Source organism: Bos grunniens, chromosome 7, assembly GCF_055505025.1.
Source record: "Bos grunniens cultivar Pamir isolate PY7600 chromosome 7, Bosgru_T2T1.0, whole genome shotgun sequence".
Lineage (NCBI taxonomy): Eukaryota > Metazoa > Chordata > Mammalia > Artiodactyla > Bovidae > Bos > Bos grunniens.
In genome coordinates, this window is record NC_141171.1 from 61702585 (window position 1) to 61721127 (window position 18543).

Below are 18543 nucleotides of genomic sequence, written 5' to 3' on the forward strand. Positions count from 1 at the left end.
GACAAAGATCCCAGCGTGGGGATGCACCTGGCTGAGGAACAGCAAGGAGGCCAGAGCGGTTGGAGTGGAGCCACTGAGGCGGGGCATGACAGGACACGAGGTAAACAAGGTCTTGGGCCAGATCTTGTGGCCATGGTCACAACCTTGGCTTTTACTCTGAGTAAAATCAAGAGCTTTGGGAAGGCTTTGGGACTTACCTGGTGGTTTAGTGGTTAAGACTATGCTTCCACTGAAGGGAGCGTGGGTTTGATCCCTGGATGGGGAAATAAGATCCTGCATGCCAAAAAAAAGAAAAGAAAGAAAAAAGCACCATGGGAAGGCTTTGAGCAAAAGGTGTCATTGTCCAAACTGCGGTTTAAAAGGGTGGTTCAGGCTGTGTTGAAAGTCAGTACAATAGGGGCAGATGGTCCAAGGAGACCAGAGTGAGGAAACATTTTGTAACAAATGGCCTTGAATCCGCCTGCAATGTGGGAGACCTGGGTTTGATCCCTGGGTTGGGAAGATGCCTGGAGAACAGAATTGCTACCCACTCCAGTATGCTGGCCTGGAGAATTCCATGGACTGTATAGTCCATGGGGTCGCAAAGAGTCGGACACGACTGAGCGACTTTCACTTCACTTCTGCTCACTTCACAGTGTTTCTGGGAGAAAGAGACTAGTTGCTCTGCTCCTTCCCATTGTACTGAAGGGACAATTGAGTGAGGAGAGGATTTGATTTGCCCTAGGTCAGATGTCCTACAACCAATTTAGGATCTGGGACTCCCCGACTCTTCTCCCAGCTGCTGTCTGGCAGGTAAGTTAATAGTATGGCCCTTGGACATGTGATCTCAGCTAGTACAACTGAGCAAGACTGATCAAGCCCTCTCCTAGGATTCATTCATCCAGCAAATATGTATCAAGCACCAGTTCTGCACCACTCACCAGGACACAGGGGCATATGGAGACACCTGGCGACGAATGATCCCCAGTCTCGGTCAGAGACTGGGCTACAGTGGCTGAGGCTGGGCTTAGGGGTCAGGTCACAGCTGAGGCTGGAGGCAGGGAGATCAGTCAGGAGGCTGTGGTGAAAAGTCAAGCTGGAGAGGCAGGCCTGTCGGGGGCCACGGCTGGAAGCATTGCAGGAAAGGTGAGGAAGAATAAAAATGTCAGGAGGAAAATCCACAGGACTCAGACCAAACTGAATATGGATAGAGGGGTGAGACCAAGATGTTGCTGAGCTTTTTGGCTTGGGCAGCGGAGATGATGTCTTTTCCAGAAACAAGAAGTCCTTGGCACATTTGAGGAACAGAAAGAAGTGCAGTGCGTCTGAGCCTAGTGAGTGAGGGGGAGGGTGGTTTCGGATGCTGTTGAAGGGACAGGCTGGGCTGCAGCTTAGGTATTATTCCAAGAAAATGGGAAGCTGGTGAAGAGTGTCAAGCAGGGATGGGCTGGGGCTGGTTTATGTTTTTTAATGATGTATGGCATACAGATTTCCCAGGGGCAGGAGTGGGAGTCTGGAGATCAGTTAGGGGTAAAATTGTTTAAGTGAGAGACGGTGTGGAGACAAGGAGAAGCAGATGGGTTCGATAGCTGTTTTGAAAAGTAGAAATGTCAGGACTTGCTGTGGGAGTGAAGTCAAAGATGGTGTCCGGGTTTAGAGCTATACACTGGATGGTGGCATTCACTGGGATGGAGGAGACAGGAGAACTCATTCTGGGATAGAAAGACCCTAGAGTTTTGTTGTGCCTATAGCCTGTGTGACACCCATGTGGAGACATCATCGATGACTGACCGTCCCAGACTGAAACTTGGAGTGAGTATACATGTTTGTAAATGATTGGCTTGCAGACAGTTTTATACCAGGGGACAGGGCTGAGCTCTGGAGACCCTTGATGTGTAGAGATGGGATGAGGAGCAGCTCTGAACAGTGCAGAGGGGTGGTCAGGGAGCAGAAGGGAAATAGGGAGAGGGTGTGATCACAGATCCCAACAGGGGAGTGAAGGAGTGTCAGCTGTGTCAAACACTGCTGAGGGAAAGGCCCACTGGACTGGGCCACCCGGAAGGCATGGGAGATCTTGACAAAAGCAGGTCTGAGAATTGGGTTGGGAGGTGTCTGGGAGGGAAGAAGTGAAACCAGCACGGGAGGCGGAGCAGAGAGGTGAGGGTAGCCTCTGGAAGAGGATACAGGTCATGGTGTCTGAACCTGTTGTCCAGAAGGGAGCACCTCAGGAGCGGGGGGGAGGGACCGGTGATGCTGCAGAGCGGCGGCTCTGCTGGGCTCCCGCACAGCGAGACCTTGGCGCTTCCATAGGGCCACCCTGCCCAGCAGTGTCACTCGGCTGACCAGCCTCCCCACCAGGCAGGAGTGGTCCTGGAGTGTTCCTCCTCCTAGGCACCAACTCCCTGCCGCCTCTCTTTTCCTGCTCTCCTCTCAGACCTGCCTCCTCACCCTGGCAGCTCATTTTGCAAATGCTGCCAGCATCAGTCCTGTCCACTGGGTTTGAGGGCAAAGTGAAGCTTTCTGAATTACACCAAGGCCTTGGCTCCTGACTTTCCTGCCTTGGCAGAGCTTGTCTCATCTCTGAGTATAAACTATTCTGTGTGTTTCCTCATTTTACTGTCACAATAGCCCTGTGAGTCTCAGGAAGATTAGGTGAGTTGTACAAATACTAGCTAAGTGCCAGCAAGTGGGACACCCAAGATCTGAACCCAGGTTTAAGCTATCAACAGAGACCATTCTCTTAACTACTCTGCCATGCTGCTTCCCACAGACCCCTTACTCGCTGTGACCAATCTTAGTGACGGTCGTGCCTCCTATAGCCCCTGTTCGCAAGGTAATGGATTAGAAAGACAGGATTCCTTCCCAATCTTTGTGGGCAATTGTACTACCTCCGTTACTCTCCAGACAAGCTTCACTATCAGTTCACTAGCTCTGTCCCGCTCAGGCATGATCCTTGTTTGAGCATTTCCTCACATCTCTGGTGGTCTGCTGAAATGCCTCCAGAGACAGTGGGCTCCGCACCTCCATGAGCAGCCCATTCGAGGCAGTGGATGGTGTGGCAGTGCAGTGTCGACACTAGTTGGCTGATCTCAACTCTGCTCCTACAAGCACCCTGTGCCTCAGTTTCTTCACGTGCAAAATGGTAGAACAGTAGTACCTACCTCCTAGTATGATGAGGGTTCAATAAGGTGCTACGTCTAAGTTGCTTAGTAAGTGCTTAATAAATCTAGCTACTGACACTGTCATTGTTATTTTTCCTGAGGCAGAGTTACAACTTGCTCCCTATAACTTCCACACTTTGGGCCTAGCCCCGTCCCTTGAAATTCTACCCTCTCCCACATTCCCTGCAGCTTATTCCTGCATTTCTCAGTCTTCACTTTCTCCTGATACCAGATTTTTTTTTTTTTTTTTTTGGCAAGCTCAGTTATTCATTACACTGACATGATCTTCCTAAGATCATGATTTCCTCTTGACAGAGTCACTGGCTGTTAGCTGGGCAAGCTCAACGTTGCCAAACACATAACTCAGGGTGGGAGAACGGTAGCTTCAAGGCCTCTCATCTACTGCCCTCACAGGCCTTCTTGTTGGCTCCCGGGCTTTTTCATTCCCTAGATTTGGAATCCCAGTCAGTGGGTCCCATCGACTGCATGTCCTAAACATCTCCTACCAGGAGGATTACGTCAAGATGAAGAGCCACACTCTGGCACCAGACAGAGCCAAGTTCAAATCCAGACTCTTCTGCTGACCTACTCTGTGATCTTGGCCAAAAAGCCTCCCTGAACCTCAGTTTCATTATCTACAAAATTAGACTAATAGTAATCTTGCCTATTTCATAGGGTGTTATGAGGACTGAGAAATGTATATAAGACAGTATAGCGTATACCTCAATAAATATTTGTCATTAATATCCTAGGACTATGCTGTCTACCAGGGCAGCCACTAGCCACATGTGGCAGGTGAAGCCTTGAAACATGGCTAGTCTGAATTGAGACAAATACACACTGGATTTCAAGGTGTAGCTCAGAAAGAAAATATAAACTATCTTGGTAATAACTTTCCATATTGATTATACATTGATATAATCACTGGATATATTGGGTTAAGTAAAATATATTATAATTAATGTCACTTTTTATATTTATTAATAAGCTACTAGGAAATTTGAAATTATGTGGCTAAGTTTTGTGGCTTGCATATTTCTTCTGGACAGTGACAGTATAGTGGGGGTTTGCAGCAGTCGGGGGGGCGGGGTTTGTTAGCGATGGAATTCCGGTTTGAGGGTATTTCTCAGTGTGGGAGAAGAGAAACAGTATATTTGGTTTGGGAGCATTCGACTTCCAGTGGCTGCACCTGTCTCTTATAGATGGTATTTGAGCTGCAAGGGTTCTTTAGATATTACAGAGATCTAATCTTCTATCTGTGAAGATGGGGAAACCAAAGACCATGAGAAAGGGGAAACATCTAGGGCCACAGAAGTTAAGGGCGGCAGAACCCAGACCCCGCCATGCCGTCTGTATGCTGCTGCCACCTGGTGGCCACCAGTACACGGTGGCTGAGAACGCGACAGCCGCTGGGCTCCTTCAGGAGCGGTCCCCTGCTGCCTTCTACTTCCCAATCTCATGCAAGGACAGGGAGGGTCCTCCTCTTCCTAATCCTCAACCAGACCGTACTGAGCTGGAGCCCACCAAGGGTGTGCCAGCACAGTGATTGAGGAGGGCACACTCTGTGGTTTCAGACAAGCATAGGTTCGAATCGCTGCCCTGACCCTTTCTAGCTATGTGCCCCTGGACAACTCAATTTCTCTGACACTCAGGTTCTCTGTAGGTCAAATGTGGATAAGAGTACTTGCCTTAAATCTATTTGAATGTGATATCTGCAAAATGAGTCCACAAACATGTAGAAAACACCACAGCTTAACGTAGAGCTCCTGGTGCTGGGATACAGCAGTGACCTAAACAGACACATCCACTGGTTCTCCAAGTGTGGTCTCCAGACCACTGATGTCAGCACTGCTTGGGGACTTGTTAGAAACACATGTCCTCAGGCCTCCATCCCAGATCTACTGAATGTGATGCACACTCAAGGTTGAGAACCATAGGACTCAAGAGTCACAGACTCCGCACTAGGGTTTAGTTCAGTTCAGTTCAGTTGCTCAGTTGTGTCCGACTCTGCGACCCCATGAATCGCAGCACGCCAGGCCTCCCTGTCCATCACCAACTCCCGGAGTTCACTCAGACTCATGTCTATCGAGTCAGTGATGCCATCCAGCCATCTCATCCTCTGTCGTCCCCTTCTCCTCCTGCCCCCAATCCCTCCCAGCATCAGAGTCTTTTCCAACCCTTCGCATGAGGTGGCCAAAGTACTGGAGTTTCAGCTTCAACATCAGTCCTTCCAAAGAAATCCCAGGGTTGATCTCCTTCAGAATGGACTGGTTGGATCTCCTTGCAGTCCAAGGGACTCTCAAGAGTCTTCTCCAACACCGCAGTTCAAAAGCATCAATTCTTCGGCACTCAGCCTTCTTCACAGTCCAACTCTCACATCCATACATGACCACAGGAAAAACCATAGCCTTGACTAGACGGACCTTTGTTGGCAAAGTAATGTCTCTGCTTTTGAATACGCTATCTAGGTTGGTCATAACTTTCCTTCCACGGAGTAAGCGTCTTTTAATTTCATGGCTGCAGTCACCATCTGTAGTGATTTTGGAGCCCAGAAAAATAAAGTCTGACAGTTTCCACTGTTTCCCCATCTATTTCCCAAGAAGTGATGGGACCGGATGCCATGATCTTCGTTTTCTGAATGTTGAGCTTTAAGCCAACTTTTTCACTCGGGTTAAGTGCTATGCATGTGGTAGGTAAACAGCTTGAGAATGATGACTAGAGGTGGGGCGGGGGAAGAAACATTAATTGATCTGTGATGATCAAGGAAGGTCTGTTTGATCAGGTGACAAGTTCCGGCAAAGATCTGAAAGCAAGTATCTAGACATTATTTAAGACATTTTCTTATAAGTCCTGGGGCTGTAATATATAGCCTGGTGACTATAGTTAGGAAAAGTGATCTCTATTCTGATCAACCATGCATCCAGCTAAACACTGAGGCTGCTACTATTCATAACAGAAGATGAAGGAGCACTAGGAAACAACTGTCTCTGCCACACTGATTCTGATTCGCTAGCCTGTGGGGGCCTGGCTTACGCTTGTATGCCTCCAATGATTAGGAAGCAGTTTTATTTCCTCTTAGTGGCTCTCTTTTAGAAAACTCTCCTTTATCTGATGCTTAAATCTCTCTACAACTCCTATCTACCCACTGGCCAAGTTCTACCACCTTAGGACTACATGCACCAAGACAGAACTTAACTTATTTGAAGTTCCTTATACATCTTCTCTTTGGACCACTTAAGGTCAGCAATGCTCCCCCTGAGGCCATGTTTTGTGAAAGGTTTCCCAGATCTTTCATCAAGAGACTGAGAATTGCCTTGATAGTATTCCCCTGGGCAAAAGGGAGCCATGACACCATCACCCAGGTCAATGGAGTTAACTGGAAGAAAAAACAACTGTCAAGATCTCAATTGTAGGTGGCTTTCCTGGTGGCTCAGACAGTAAAGAATATGCCTGCCATGGGGGAGACCTGGGTTCGATCCCTGGGTCGGGAAGATCCCATGGAGAAGGGAATGGCAACCCACTCCAGTATCTTGCCTGGAGAATCCCATGGACAGAGGAGGCTGGCAGGTGGTGCCACAAGAGTTGGACATGACAGTGACTAACACTTTCACTTTCTCCAAAGAGGACTTGCTCTTCTACAAAGAGCCCAGAGACACTCCCACCTGTGACCACATTAGCTCTGAAATGAGGGTTTCTGGGTTAATATGAAAGTCAAGTTCAGTTCCCTCACCTTGGGGCTGTGGTTGGGGCTGAGAGCAGAGCCCTTAGGGGATTAAACTTACTTAACCTCCTGGCACTAACTCCAGTATTTGCCCCAAGGGTTACCCCAGCTTTCTTTCCTATAGCTCTCAGCTCCCTAAAGCATTTTATCTTGATGTCCTTTTCTTTCCCATTTCTTCAATGCTCCTTGGAATTTCCTTAACTTTCTTAGAACCCAAGAATGCATGTTTGTTGCAACGTATCTAGAATCTATTAGAAAAGTCCTTCAACTGACTAAACTACAGAAGGTGAAGGCAGTTCTTTCAATGATTCATCGAACAAGTCTTTATAGAGCCCCTATTTTTGCAGACTGGGAGCTGGGCTGGCAGACACTGTACAAGACATTCTCTGCCCTCAGAGCTAGCAGATTAGCAGGGCAATATGCTATTAGGATACAGGGAGACTAGTGGTACCACGAGGGGAGTAAGAGTGATGGGGGAAGTGAGTGGAGAAGCACCTTGAGGGACATCCCAGAAGATAACTTTGAGAGAGTGATGAAAAACTGATTCCAACAGGTAAGTGGTAGGTAGTGAGGCCAAGGGGAGAGAAGATACTGAAGGAGTCAGACTGAAGGCATGGAGAATTGGCAAAGTGAAAGGAACTGGATTTGGTTTGGACAGAGAGGGTGAAGGGTATGGCAGGGTTAGACAAAATACTGGAGATTCATGGAGACTGGATTCTAGACTGAAGATAAGAGTGAGGCATGGATAAAATAGCAGGGGTATGTGTGACAGGATCCAGTTAATTTTAGATCACACAGTTGTAGTGTGGCCTAGGCATAGGCATGGGCCAGAGGGAAGACAGGGCTTCCTTGGTGGCTCAGTGGTAAGGAATCCATCTGCCAACGCAGGAGATGTGGGTTTGATCCCTGAGTCGAGAAGAGGCCCTAGAGAAGGAAATGGCAGCCCACTCCAGTATTCCTGCCTGGGAAATTCCATGGACAGAGGAGCCTGGCAGGCCCTGGTCTATGGGGTCACAAAGAGTTGGACATGACTTCAGTTCAGTTCAGTCGCTCAGTCATGTCCAACTCTTTGTGACCTCATGAACCACAGCATGCCAGGCCCCCCTGTCCATCACCAACTCCCGGAGTTTACCCAAACTCATGTCCATTGAGTCAGTAATGCCATCCAACCATCTCATCCTGTCATCCCCTTCTCCTCCTGCCCTCAATCTTTCCCAGCATCAGGGTCTTTTCAAATGAGTCAGCTCTTTGCATCAGGTGGCCAAAGTATTGGAGTTGCAGCTTCAACATCAGTCCTTCCAATGAACACTCAGGACTGATCTCCTTTAGGATGGACTGGTTGGATCTCCTTGCAGTCCAAGGGACTCTCAAGAGTCTTCTCCAGCACCACAATTCAAAAGCATCAATTCTTCAGTGCTCAGCTTTCTTTATAGTCCAACTCTCACATCCATACATGACTACTGGAAAAACCATAGCCTTGACTAGATGGACCTTTGTTGACAAAGTAATGTCTCTGCTTGACTTACGACCAAACAAAGAACAGAGGGAAGACAGGAAGACCTGTTAGGAGAAAGACTGTTGCAGGAGCTCAGGTATGAGAAAGGAGTGAGAAGTAGGGACCATCTCTATGGCCCTGACTGAGGCTGCACTTACAGTCAGTGGCTGGGCTTCCATGGTCTGCAGTCTCAGGTGGGCAACAGGCCAAGTCCTGCCCTGTCCACCTCAGTGGCCAATAGGCCACTTACATTCCAACCTGGACTGCACCAACTAGCTCTTTGCAACTTGCAAACAAAACCTAGAAATGAACTGCTTTCAAAAATTCCTGATTACATCCCTGGTTACCAGGAAACAGCAGGACAAGTTGCAAAGTCCCATCACAGGAAATAAAAAGAACGCTTCAGTGAGCGCCAGCATCTTCCCACCAGGATTCCAGCCAGCTGTCATTCATGATGCCTGGCAGAACTGAACAGGCATTAAGAATAGGAGCAGTTTCTTCAGTGCCAGATTAAACGCTTTAATCTTTCTTGTGATGCACTATGAGGCTGCCATTATCACAGGAATTTTCACTAAAGGGCTGAGAGGTTAAATAACTTGCCCAAGGTTGAGTCCAAATCTGGGGAACTGGGATTTCCACCCTGGAATACCTGCCTCTTGCAGGTCTGTGTACCATGCCCTGCCTTCGAAACCAGAACAGTAGAAAAGCACCCTCATTTCCCCCCATCCCTGCAATGTTTTAGGGATACTTTTAGATTTACCAAAAAGTTGCAAGATATGACCTTTCTGTATATCACTCATTTGGTTTCCAACTCTGATGCTGGGAGGGATTGGGGGCAGGAGGAGAAGGGGATGACAGAGGATGAGATGGCTGGATGGCATCACTGACTCGATGGACGTGAATCTTAGTCAACTCCTGGAGTTGGTGATGGACAGGGAGGCCTGGCATGCTGCGATTCATGGGGTCGCAAAGAGTCCGACACGACTGAGCAACTGAACTGACTGAACTGAATGCTAGTATCTTACATTTTTAACAATTCACTTGTCAAAACTAAGGAGCACAGGTACATTACTACTAATTGGACTGCAGATTCAGATTTTTTTTTTGGCCACACTGGCCTTCACTGTGGTGTCCGGCTCTTCATTGCAGGGTGTTTGGCCTTCCTGTTGCAGAGCATGGGCTCTAGAGCACATGGGGTTTGTTGCCCTGCAGCATGCAGGATCTTAGTTCTCTGAACCAGGATCAAACCTGCCTCCCCTGCATCAGAAGGCAGATTCTTAAGCACTGGACAAGGGAAGTCCCCAGGTTAATATTTTATTAGTTTTTACACTAATGCCCTTTCAGGTCCAGGATCCAATGCCTTATTCCACCTCCTTCAGCTCTTCTGGTCTTGAGTCCTGGTTTAACTTTTGACAATTTAAATGTTGATATGTTGTAGAATGCCCTCTAACTAGATTATGGGTTTTCAGAAATTTAAACTTCAGTTGAAGTATTCATCATCTTGTCAAGTCAGAGTACTAGAAACATGATTTATCCAAGTGTTCAGCAACCCTTAATAGTTCATCTCTCCAAAGCTAACATCTTCCATGTTCCATTCTTTGGAAAGTGAGTCACTAAGTCTAGCCCACAGGTAAGTTCAATTCCTGGAAGGGGGAGCAACTATTTTTAGTTTTTGTAAGATTTATGCCTTCATCTTAAAATCACCTGAATCAGCATGGACTCATTTATACTTTGTGTTGTAATTACTCATTTTAAAGATGATGAACAGACTCTTTTATGGCTAATCCATCACACACAGTAAGTTGGTAGGAGCCATGGCAAGACTCACCTCTTCAGGGCTCTTCCAAGTGGGATGGGAGTTGTGAATAGATGTATACCTGGGAAATGGATGCTAAACAGCAATAAAAAGGAATGAAGTACTGAAACACGTCTGCTGGGATGAACCCTCAAAGTGTTACGTCATTGTCTTGCCTCCGAGTAGAAGTCACCATCCCAGGGCCCTGGGCTAATCCTCTGCAGAACACTCAGGACCATCTGGTGCCACTGGGTCCTTGGAGTTGGATGCAGGCTTCCGGAAAGCACAAACTTTTTTATCACTGATGAAAATAGGGCTTGGTGTGTATTTGTGGGTGACTGAATCTTTATGTACTTTATGTACTGATGTGGAACAGCCTCCTAGATCTGCCAAGTGAGAAAAAGAAAGATACAAGACAGTGCACTCCCTTTCTTGCACAGAAGGTGTGGGGGGTGAGTACCCACCCACACGTGTTTATATATGGCTGTCTGGAAGGCTCTTCTGCTCAGGCTACACTGGGCTCAACAGTTTCCACTCCACTCCCGCTCTTTAAGAATTGGTCCATTTTTGGAATCAACATCTCCACTTTCAAAACAAGGTCTCCAAGGCCTTGGTCTCTTTAGATGACTGAGGCAACTAATGTCACAAACAGTAGTGTTGAGAAGACCCAACTGTAGCACCAGAATTTCACCTCTCCTTCCGCTCCTCCTCTCAGGAAACCAGTTCACAGAACACAGGCTCACCCTGTCCCAGGGCAGGGGCTGGATCAACACTTCATGTTCCTCTTTGACAGGTTATATACATTCTCTGAAGCAATGTATCTATTAAATGGCTGCTGGTTTATCAATGCACCCGTGACCTCAAGACAGCCCCATACCCTGGTTAAACAGACAGGAAAAAGGAATCAAGTACCCCCGAGCAATGGCCCCTACATAAAGGAGAGATGACTGGAGTCAAAAACAGCTTACATCAAAGCAATTTATTAACAGAAAGCAATAATTTGAGAAGTCCTGTTCACAGACGGCGACCACGGCGACCCCCCTTCCTGCGGGTGCTGTCGGAGGGGATGGGGGTGACATCCTCTGTGGGGAGAAGAGAAAACATCATTGTCTGGAGCTGGATGGGAAGGGGCGCAGGCTGCCCGAGGCCAGTGGTCAAACAGATCAGCAGTGGATCCTACTGCTTCCCAAGTTAAGTCCTCAGTATGTAGCAGATGGGTCCAGCTGACCCACGAGCTGCCTCCTCAAAACTTCTCATGTAGTTTGAACTAAAATTCCATGAAGGGGAAACTGAAGCTCAGACAGAGTAGGCAACTTGAATAGGATGTCAGAGGGAGGTGACAAATCCAGGTTTCTGATACCTAGCCCACTGACTCTAGTGGAAAAATCCTCTCAAACTGAAGAACAGCTCCTTTTTAATAGGTAAAAGAAGATTGAAAATGTTTTGAAAAAAATCTTGAGAGAGAGATGGACCATCAGGTCGAGGGATCAGTACACGCTATCACAGAAACAGCAGGGAAGGGCTAACATCTTTCTAAGAGCTATAAACGGCCAGACACGAGGGTATAAACGCTCTGCAAGCATAGAGAACTGCTGTGATTCTTAACCATGGGAGCCACTGCCCCCTCCATATATTTTTGTCACAATGACTAGCCCGCTCTACTAATACACAGTAGTCAGCCCCCCAAAATATTGAACACAACTCCCTTGAAAACAATAGAAAGGACAATTTATCTCCCATTAGTTCCACCAGCCACCATCAGGCACAAAAGTACAGAAATGAGACAGTGCTGTTCCGATGCAGGACATTCAGGTCAAGGTGGCATGAGTGTTCACGTAGAGAGTTTATGTCACTCGGTACCTCTTGCACACCCCATTAACAAATCTAACTGCCAAAAGTTAGCAGACCAGGGCCTATGTCCACTGCACAGACCGCATGCTTTCTGGGGTCACACCTGAAACAAAACCAAGCATCAGCCAAAGAGGGGTACTCACCAATCCGCCCAATCTTCATCCCTGAGCGGGCGAGGGCTCTGAGCGCTGACTGGGCCCCTGGTCCAGGAGTCTTGGTCCTAGAAAACAAATATCGAAATTAAGAAAAGCTTTTGGCCAAGTCATTATTTGTTGCATACCTTCCCCGCACCATGGGCCATAGTTTGTATTCTGCTCTGCCTGCAGCCTGTTTAAGGAAGTGCCCTCTTTTAAAAATATTTATTTGCAATGGAAGGATAACTGCTTTACAGTATTCTGCCAAACATTAAGTGCTCCCTTTCGTCACATGCTGTGATTCTAAGTCTTTTTGGTGATCTGTCCTTTCCCACCCTCCCAAGATCAGTGGATCACTTAACAACTTCCTATCTGGTCTCACACAGCGGCCATCTTTAACAAACCAACCAACCTCAAACTCAGATCATTACTATTAAAAAGTTTTCATGCCCAGAGATGTCCCAAGCTCATTTCCACTCCAAGACCTTTTCCTTCCAGTTGTCCCTGGCTGTAATACTCTCCTCTGTCCTCCCTTCATTGGACCAATTCCTAATATCACATTAGGTCTTCATTTAAATTCTATTATCAACCCAGCCCTGACACATTTCTGCTCCCCAACATTTGCTGCAAAAAGGAACCATACGCTCCCCTGCTCTATATTGTTTAAAGCCTAACTCTGCCAGACTGAGAGCCACAGAGGATGGAAACAATAACTGTTTTCCCTATCACTCTCTTCTAGTACTTGTAACATAGCACTTCATATGCTGTGTATGCTCAATTAACACAGTAAGTTGGGGCAGGGTGAGTGCAGAAACCAATTACAGGCACACCTCATTTAATTGTGCTTCACAAATCATGCCCTTTTTAAAAAGTCCCAGTTACATTTTTTTTAAAGCAATAAAGTATTTTAAAATTAAGGTATGCTGCATTTTTTAAAAAAGACAGGATGCTACTGCACACACAATAGGCTACAATATAGTGTAAACCTAACTCTTATACACACTGAGAAAACAGTGTTGCTCATTCTTACTGAGATACTGTTTTTATTGCAGTGGTGTCTGGAACCAAACCCACAGTATCTCTGAGGTATGCCCATATTAATTACATAGGTACCTATGATGCCTTGCCCAAGCTCAGTGGCCTCACTATCCTCCCAGCCTTACCTATTTCCTCCTGTGGCCCGGAGTTTGATGTGGAGGGCAGTGATGCCCAGCTCCTTGCATCTCTGGGCTACATCCTGGGCAGCCAACATGGCAGCATATGGAGAGGACTCATCTCGGTCAGCCTTCACCTTCATCCCACCAGTTACACGGCAGATGGTTTCCCTGGGAACAAAAGCACAGGATCCTTTCTTTCTTACCCATCAAGGATTCAGAGTGCATATCACACCCTAAAGATAAAGAGCACTACTGCCCAGGAAGGGCAGAAGATGAAGGTCAATCTGAACAAGCATCCTGATCCCACAAGACTGCCCTAGGTTCTGCAGTGATGGTGTTCACAGATCCCAGCTTAACACTGCATCAACACTTTACTCTTAGCTTTAATCTTATTACTCGAGTAATAGGGGTAATTCCTCCTCATTTTACATAAGAAGTCCACAGACTGTAAAGGCAAAAAATGTAGCTTCTTTTCTCTTAGAACCCCAGCACCTAGATTACAGTATCTGTGCACTAATCAACCAAGCACATATCCTTATCTGAACATCTTTAATAAAAATTATTTCTAGAGATCCCCTTAAAGTGCTACTCAGTTCCCTGGTCATTTCTAACCCCAGCCCTTGCTATCTGGGTCCTGTGCCTCCCCACGGGGGTTAACTCACTTGCCAGAAAGATCGGTGACGTGCACAAAAGTGTCATTGAAGGACGCAAAGATGTGGCAGACACCAAATACATTTTCTCCTTCAGCCACCTGAGGGCCGAGGCTGATGACCTGTTCTTCCTTCTTTTCCTTCCCCTTGCGAGGTGCCATTTCTTAAGGAGAAGAAAAAAAATTCCAACCTTAACAACAAAACCCCAAGTGTTTACAACTCTGGGAATACTTCTTCCCCGAGAAAGGTGAGCAGGACACTGAAGAGCTCTGGCTCTCCCACTCCAGGCCGCCAGGAGCAGGAATCAGGGCTCCCAGGTGACTCCCAACCCACCCTGCCAAGAGCAGAGTGCTCCTCATCTCTGGCTTCAGGGCACAGGCGCGTGATAGGTGTTCAGCAAACAACGATGTGCAATCCCTAGCCTCATTTACTGGCTCTGAGAGACCTGCACAGAAATTGCAATGTGCCCGACTTAGCAGTCACTCTGACTTAGGAAGCACCTAACGAAAGGCCGTTTCCTCTGTATTCCCTTCTTGAATCCTCACTACATCCCCACGGGATTCATGAGACGATTATTTCTACTTTCCAGATTCGACAACTTCAGAGATCAGAGGCCCGGGATGAGACTGCCCAGGAAATAACCGGTTAAGGTGGGAACTCACATCAGACCAACTTATTACCCGACCCTTCCAAACTACGGTGTGCTGCCGGTTAAGGTAGTTGTGGTCGTGGCGCGGGGCCTACGCCTTCAAGGCTAGATCCGAACTCACCCACACTTAACAGGTTTTTTCCTAAACCAAGACCGCCGCCTCCCGAGACAGGGCGCGAAACAGAGTCTGGGTCAGCCCGCCGTGCTCCTCTCGCCCGGCACTAGGTTTGTCTCCCGCAGAAAGACCTCAGCCCCAAGCCCTCGGCCCCGATGAGCCCCCGGGCCGCAGGATGCCAGCCGATTTTCCTTGTCCAGGGATCCTACCTGCGCGTCTTCTCCAGACTCCGCCACCGGAAAGAGAGGGTGGAAGGGGGCGGGGCGACGGGTCACGCTCTTGTCCCGGAAGTGCACGTCTGAGGTCACAGGGCGAGGACAGCTCCCGGAAGACGCCGATTTTAGCGTTTCCAAGGACATTAAAACGCCTGGAGAACACGGCTTACTGAAGGGAGCGCCTAAGGAGGTAAGGGCCTGGGTATCTTGACGAGCGGTCTGCTTCTAAGACTGAAGGAAGCAGCCACACGCCGTGGGTGTGGAAGGCCTGTGTTCTAAGATGGCGGTGACCGCGGCTAGACCAACTTCCACCACGCTGACCCCGGAGCCTGCTTAGCCTGAGGGCGGCAGCTCCCCTCGCGGTGCGGAGGTAAATGACAATTTGTCATTCGTCTGTCGTCTCTGACTCTGCAATCCCTTCGACTGTAGCCCTCCAGGTTTCTCTGTCCATGGAATCCTCCAGGCACGGATACTGGAGTGGGTTGCCTGCCATTCTCTTCTCCAGGGGATCTTCCTGATCCAGGGATCGAACGTCTGTCTCCTGCATTGCAGGCAGATTCTTTACAGTCTGAGCCACCAGGGAAGCCCTTCTAACTACTGAGTACTTGACAAAATAAGAATAAATTATTCAATATTTGTCATTTTATGCCAGCCTATATTCATATGCATTGCTTCATTTGATCCTCACCACAATAACAGATCAGATCAGATCACATCAGTCGCTCAGTCGTGTCCAACTCTTTGCGACCCCCATGAATTGCAGCACGCCAGGCCTCCCTGTCCATCACCAACTTCTGGAGTTCACTGAGACTCACGTCCATCGAGTCAGTGATGCCATCCAGCCATCTCATCCTCTGTCGTCCCCTTCTCCTCTTGCCCCCAATCCCTCCCAGCATCAGAGTCTTTTCCAATGAGTCAACTCTTCGCATGAGGTGGCCAAAGTATTGGAGTTTCAGCTTTAGCATCATTCCTTCCAAAGAAATCCCAGGGCTGATCTCCTTCAGAATGGACTGGTTGGATCTCCTTGCAGTCCAAGGGACTCTCAAGAGTCTTCTCCAACACCACAGTTCAAAAGCATCAATTCTTCGGCGCTCAGCCTTCTTCACAGTCCAACTCTCACATCCATACATGACCACAGGAAAAACCGTAGCCTTGACTAGACAAACCTTTGTTGGCAAAGTAATGTCTCTGCTTTTGAATATGCTATCTAGGTTGGTCATAACTTTCCTTCCACGGAGTAAGCGTCTTTTAATTTCATGGCTGCAGTCACCATCTGTGTGATTTTGGAGCCCCCCAAAATAAAGTCTGACACTGTTTCCACTGTTTCCCCATCTATTTTCCATGAAGTGATGGGACCGGATGCCATGATCTTCGTTTTCTGAATGTTGAGCTTTAAGCCAACTTTTTCACTCTCCACTTTCACTTTCATCAAGAGGCTTTTTAGTTCCTCTTCACTTTCTGCCATAAGGGTGGTGTTATCTGCATATCTGAGGTTATTGATATTTCTCCCGGCAGTCTTGATTCCAGCTTGTGTTTCTTCCAGTCCAGCGTTTCTCATGATGTACTCTGCATATAAGTTAAATAAATGGAGTGACAATATACAGCCTTGATGAACTCCTTTTCCTATTTGGAACCAGTCTGTTGTTCCATGTCCAGTTCTAACTGTTGCTTCCTGACCTGCATACAGGTTTATCAAGAGGCAGGTCAGGTGGTCTGGTATTCCCATCTCTTTCAGAATTTTCCACAGTTTATTGTGATCCACACAGTCAAAGGCTTTTGGCATAGTCAATAAAGCAGAAATAGGTGTTTTTCTGGAACTTTCTTGCTTTTTCCATGATCCAGCGGATGTTGGCGATTTGATCTCTGGTTCCTCTGCCTTTTCAAAACCAGCTTGAACATCAGGAGGTTCACGGTTCACATATTGCTGAAGCCTGGCTTGGAGAATTTTGAGCATTACTTTACTAGCGTGTGAGATGAGTGCAATTGTGCAGTAGTTTGAGCATTCTTTGGCATTGCCTTTCTTTGGGATTGGAATAAAAACTGACTTTTTCCAGTCCTGTGGCCACTGCTGAGTTTTCCAAATTTGCTGGCATATTGAGTGCAGCACTTTCACAGCATCATCTTTCAGGATTTGGAATAGCTCAACTGGAATTCCATCGCTTCCACTAGTTTTGTTCATAGTGATGCTTTCGAAGGCCCACTTGACTTCACATTCCAGGATGTCTGGCTCTAGGTGAGTGATCACACCATCATAATTATCTGGGTCGTGAAGATCTTTTTTGTACAGATAGATACTATTAAATAGATACTATTTGACTTTTCTTTTAAAGAAAGAGATTTTTACAAACATTTTATTGGAGTATAGATTTTGGGGTTTTGGGGGGGTATTACAGTGTTGTGTTAGTTTCAGGTGTCCAGCAAAGTCATTCAGTTATACATATATTCATTCTTTTCCAAATTCTTTTCCTCATATAGGTTATCAGAATACTTAGTAGAGTTCCCTTTTCTATTCAGTAGGTCATTGTTGTTTGTTTTTTACTTATCTTATATATAGTAGTGCCTGCGAGCTCTGCAGCCCCACTGCCCGTAGCTCACCAGACTTCTCTGTCCATGTGATTTTCCCCTCAAGAGTACTTGAGTGGGTTGCCACGCCCTCGTCCCATGTATAATTGTGTGTACCTTAATCGCAAACCTCACTTATCCACCGCCGCCCCCCCCAACCACGTTTTCCCTTTGGTGACCATAAGTTTGGTTTTTTGAAAATAATTTTATGTATTTATTACTTAATTTTTGGCAGCGCTGGGTCTTCATTGTTTTATGAGGGCTTTCTCTAGTTTCCGAAAGTGGGGGCCACAGTTCCTTGCAGAGTGTGGGCTTCTCATTGCAGTGGTTGCTCTTCTTGAGGAGCACAGGCCCTAGAACTGGGGCTCAGTAGTTGTGCTGCACTGGCTTAGTTGCCTCTAGGAATGTGGAATCTTCCCGGATCAGGGATGGAAGCTGCATCCCCTGCTTTAGCAGGTGGATTTCTATACACTGTGCCACCAGGAAGTCCCTATAAGTGTGTTTTTGATATCTGTAAGTCTGTTTCTGTTTTGTAAATAAGTTCATTTGTATCATTTCTTTAAAAAAATTAGCAACTTTCCCCGGTAGTTCAGTGGTTAAGAATCTGCCTTTCAATGCAGGGGATTCAAGTTCCATCCCTTGTGGGGGAACTAAGATCCCACATGCTTCAGGGAAACAAAGTCTGAATGCCACAACTCCAGAGCTTGCCACAACTAGAGAGCCGTGTGGCCCATGACCCAGTGAAGAGCCTGCATACTGCTACTAAGACCTGCTGCTAAGTCACTTCAGTCGTGTCCGACTCTGTGCGACCCCATGGACTGCAGCCCACCAGGCTCCTCCATCCATGGGATTTTCCAGGCAAGAGTACTGGAGTGGGGTGCCATTGCCTTCTCCGACTAAGACCTGACACAGCCAAATAAATAAATGTTTTTAAATAAAAGGAGTCATAGCACCTTAAAAAAATTAGATTCCACATATGAATAATATCATATGATATTTGTCTGTGATTTACTTCAGTTCCGTTCAGTCGCTCGGTCATGTCCAACTCTTTGCAACCCC

General features: G+C 47.1%; 1 protein-coding gene and 1 long non-coding RNA gene across 4 annotated transcripts in view; one reads left to right on the forward strand and one right to left on the reverse strand.

Moving 5' to 3' along the window:
• Window positions 1–11115: 11115 nt before the first annotated feature.
• On the reverse strand, window positions 11116–14952 carry RPS14 (ribosomal protein S14). Of its 2 annotated transcripts, none has more exons than XM_086412471.1 (5): window positions 14917–14952; window positions 13956–14106; window positions 13300–13461; window positions 12146–12222; window positions 11116–11233 (listed from the first exon to the last, which is right to left on the reverse strand). In XM_086412471.1, exons 2-5 carry the CDS (start codon window positions 14102–14104, stop codon window positions 11166–11168), a joined length of 456 nt encoding a protein of 151 aa, XP_086268597.1. In that variant the 5' UTR covers window positions 14105–14106; window positions 14917–14952; the 3' UTR covers window positions 11116–11165. The 2 variants fall into 2 exon arrangements, with proteins under 2 accessions (XP_086268597.1, XP_086268598.1); XM_086412472.1 differs by having other exon boundaries at window positions 14714–14952.
• Window positions 14953–14967: 15 nt separating this feature from the next.
• LOC147369680 (uncharacterized) overlaps window positions 14968–18543 on the forward strand; it is a 40284-nt gene continuing 36708 nt past the window's right edge. The window contains exon 1 of one of the 2 annotated variants that reach the window (XR_015167751.1): window positions 14968–15112. This is a non-coding gene — a long non-coding RNA (uncharacterized LOC147369680). The remainder of the gene's footprint in view (window positions 15113–18543) is intronic. The other variant, XR_015167750.1, reaches the window with a different exon arrangement.

Bases quoted from the DNA above. Each gene is read 5' to 3' on its own strand.
- RPS14 (XM_086412471.1), bottom strand. From the start codon at position 14,104: ATGGCACCTCGCAAGGGGAAGGAAAAGAAGGAAGAACAGGTCATCAGC. The intron at 12,223-13,299 runs GTAAGGCTGGGA...TTTGTTTTCTAG, and splicing joins CGGGCCACAGGAGGAAATAG to GACCAAGACTCCTGGACCAG. The intron at 11,234-12,145 runs GTGAGTACCCCT...TTCTCCCCACAG, and splicing joins GATGAAGATTGGGCGGATTG to AGGATGTCACCCCCATCCCC.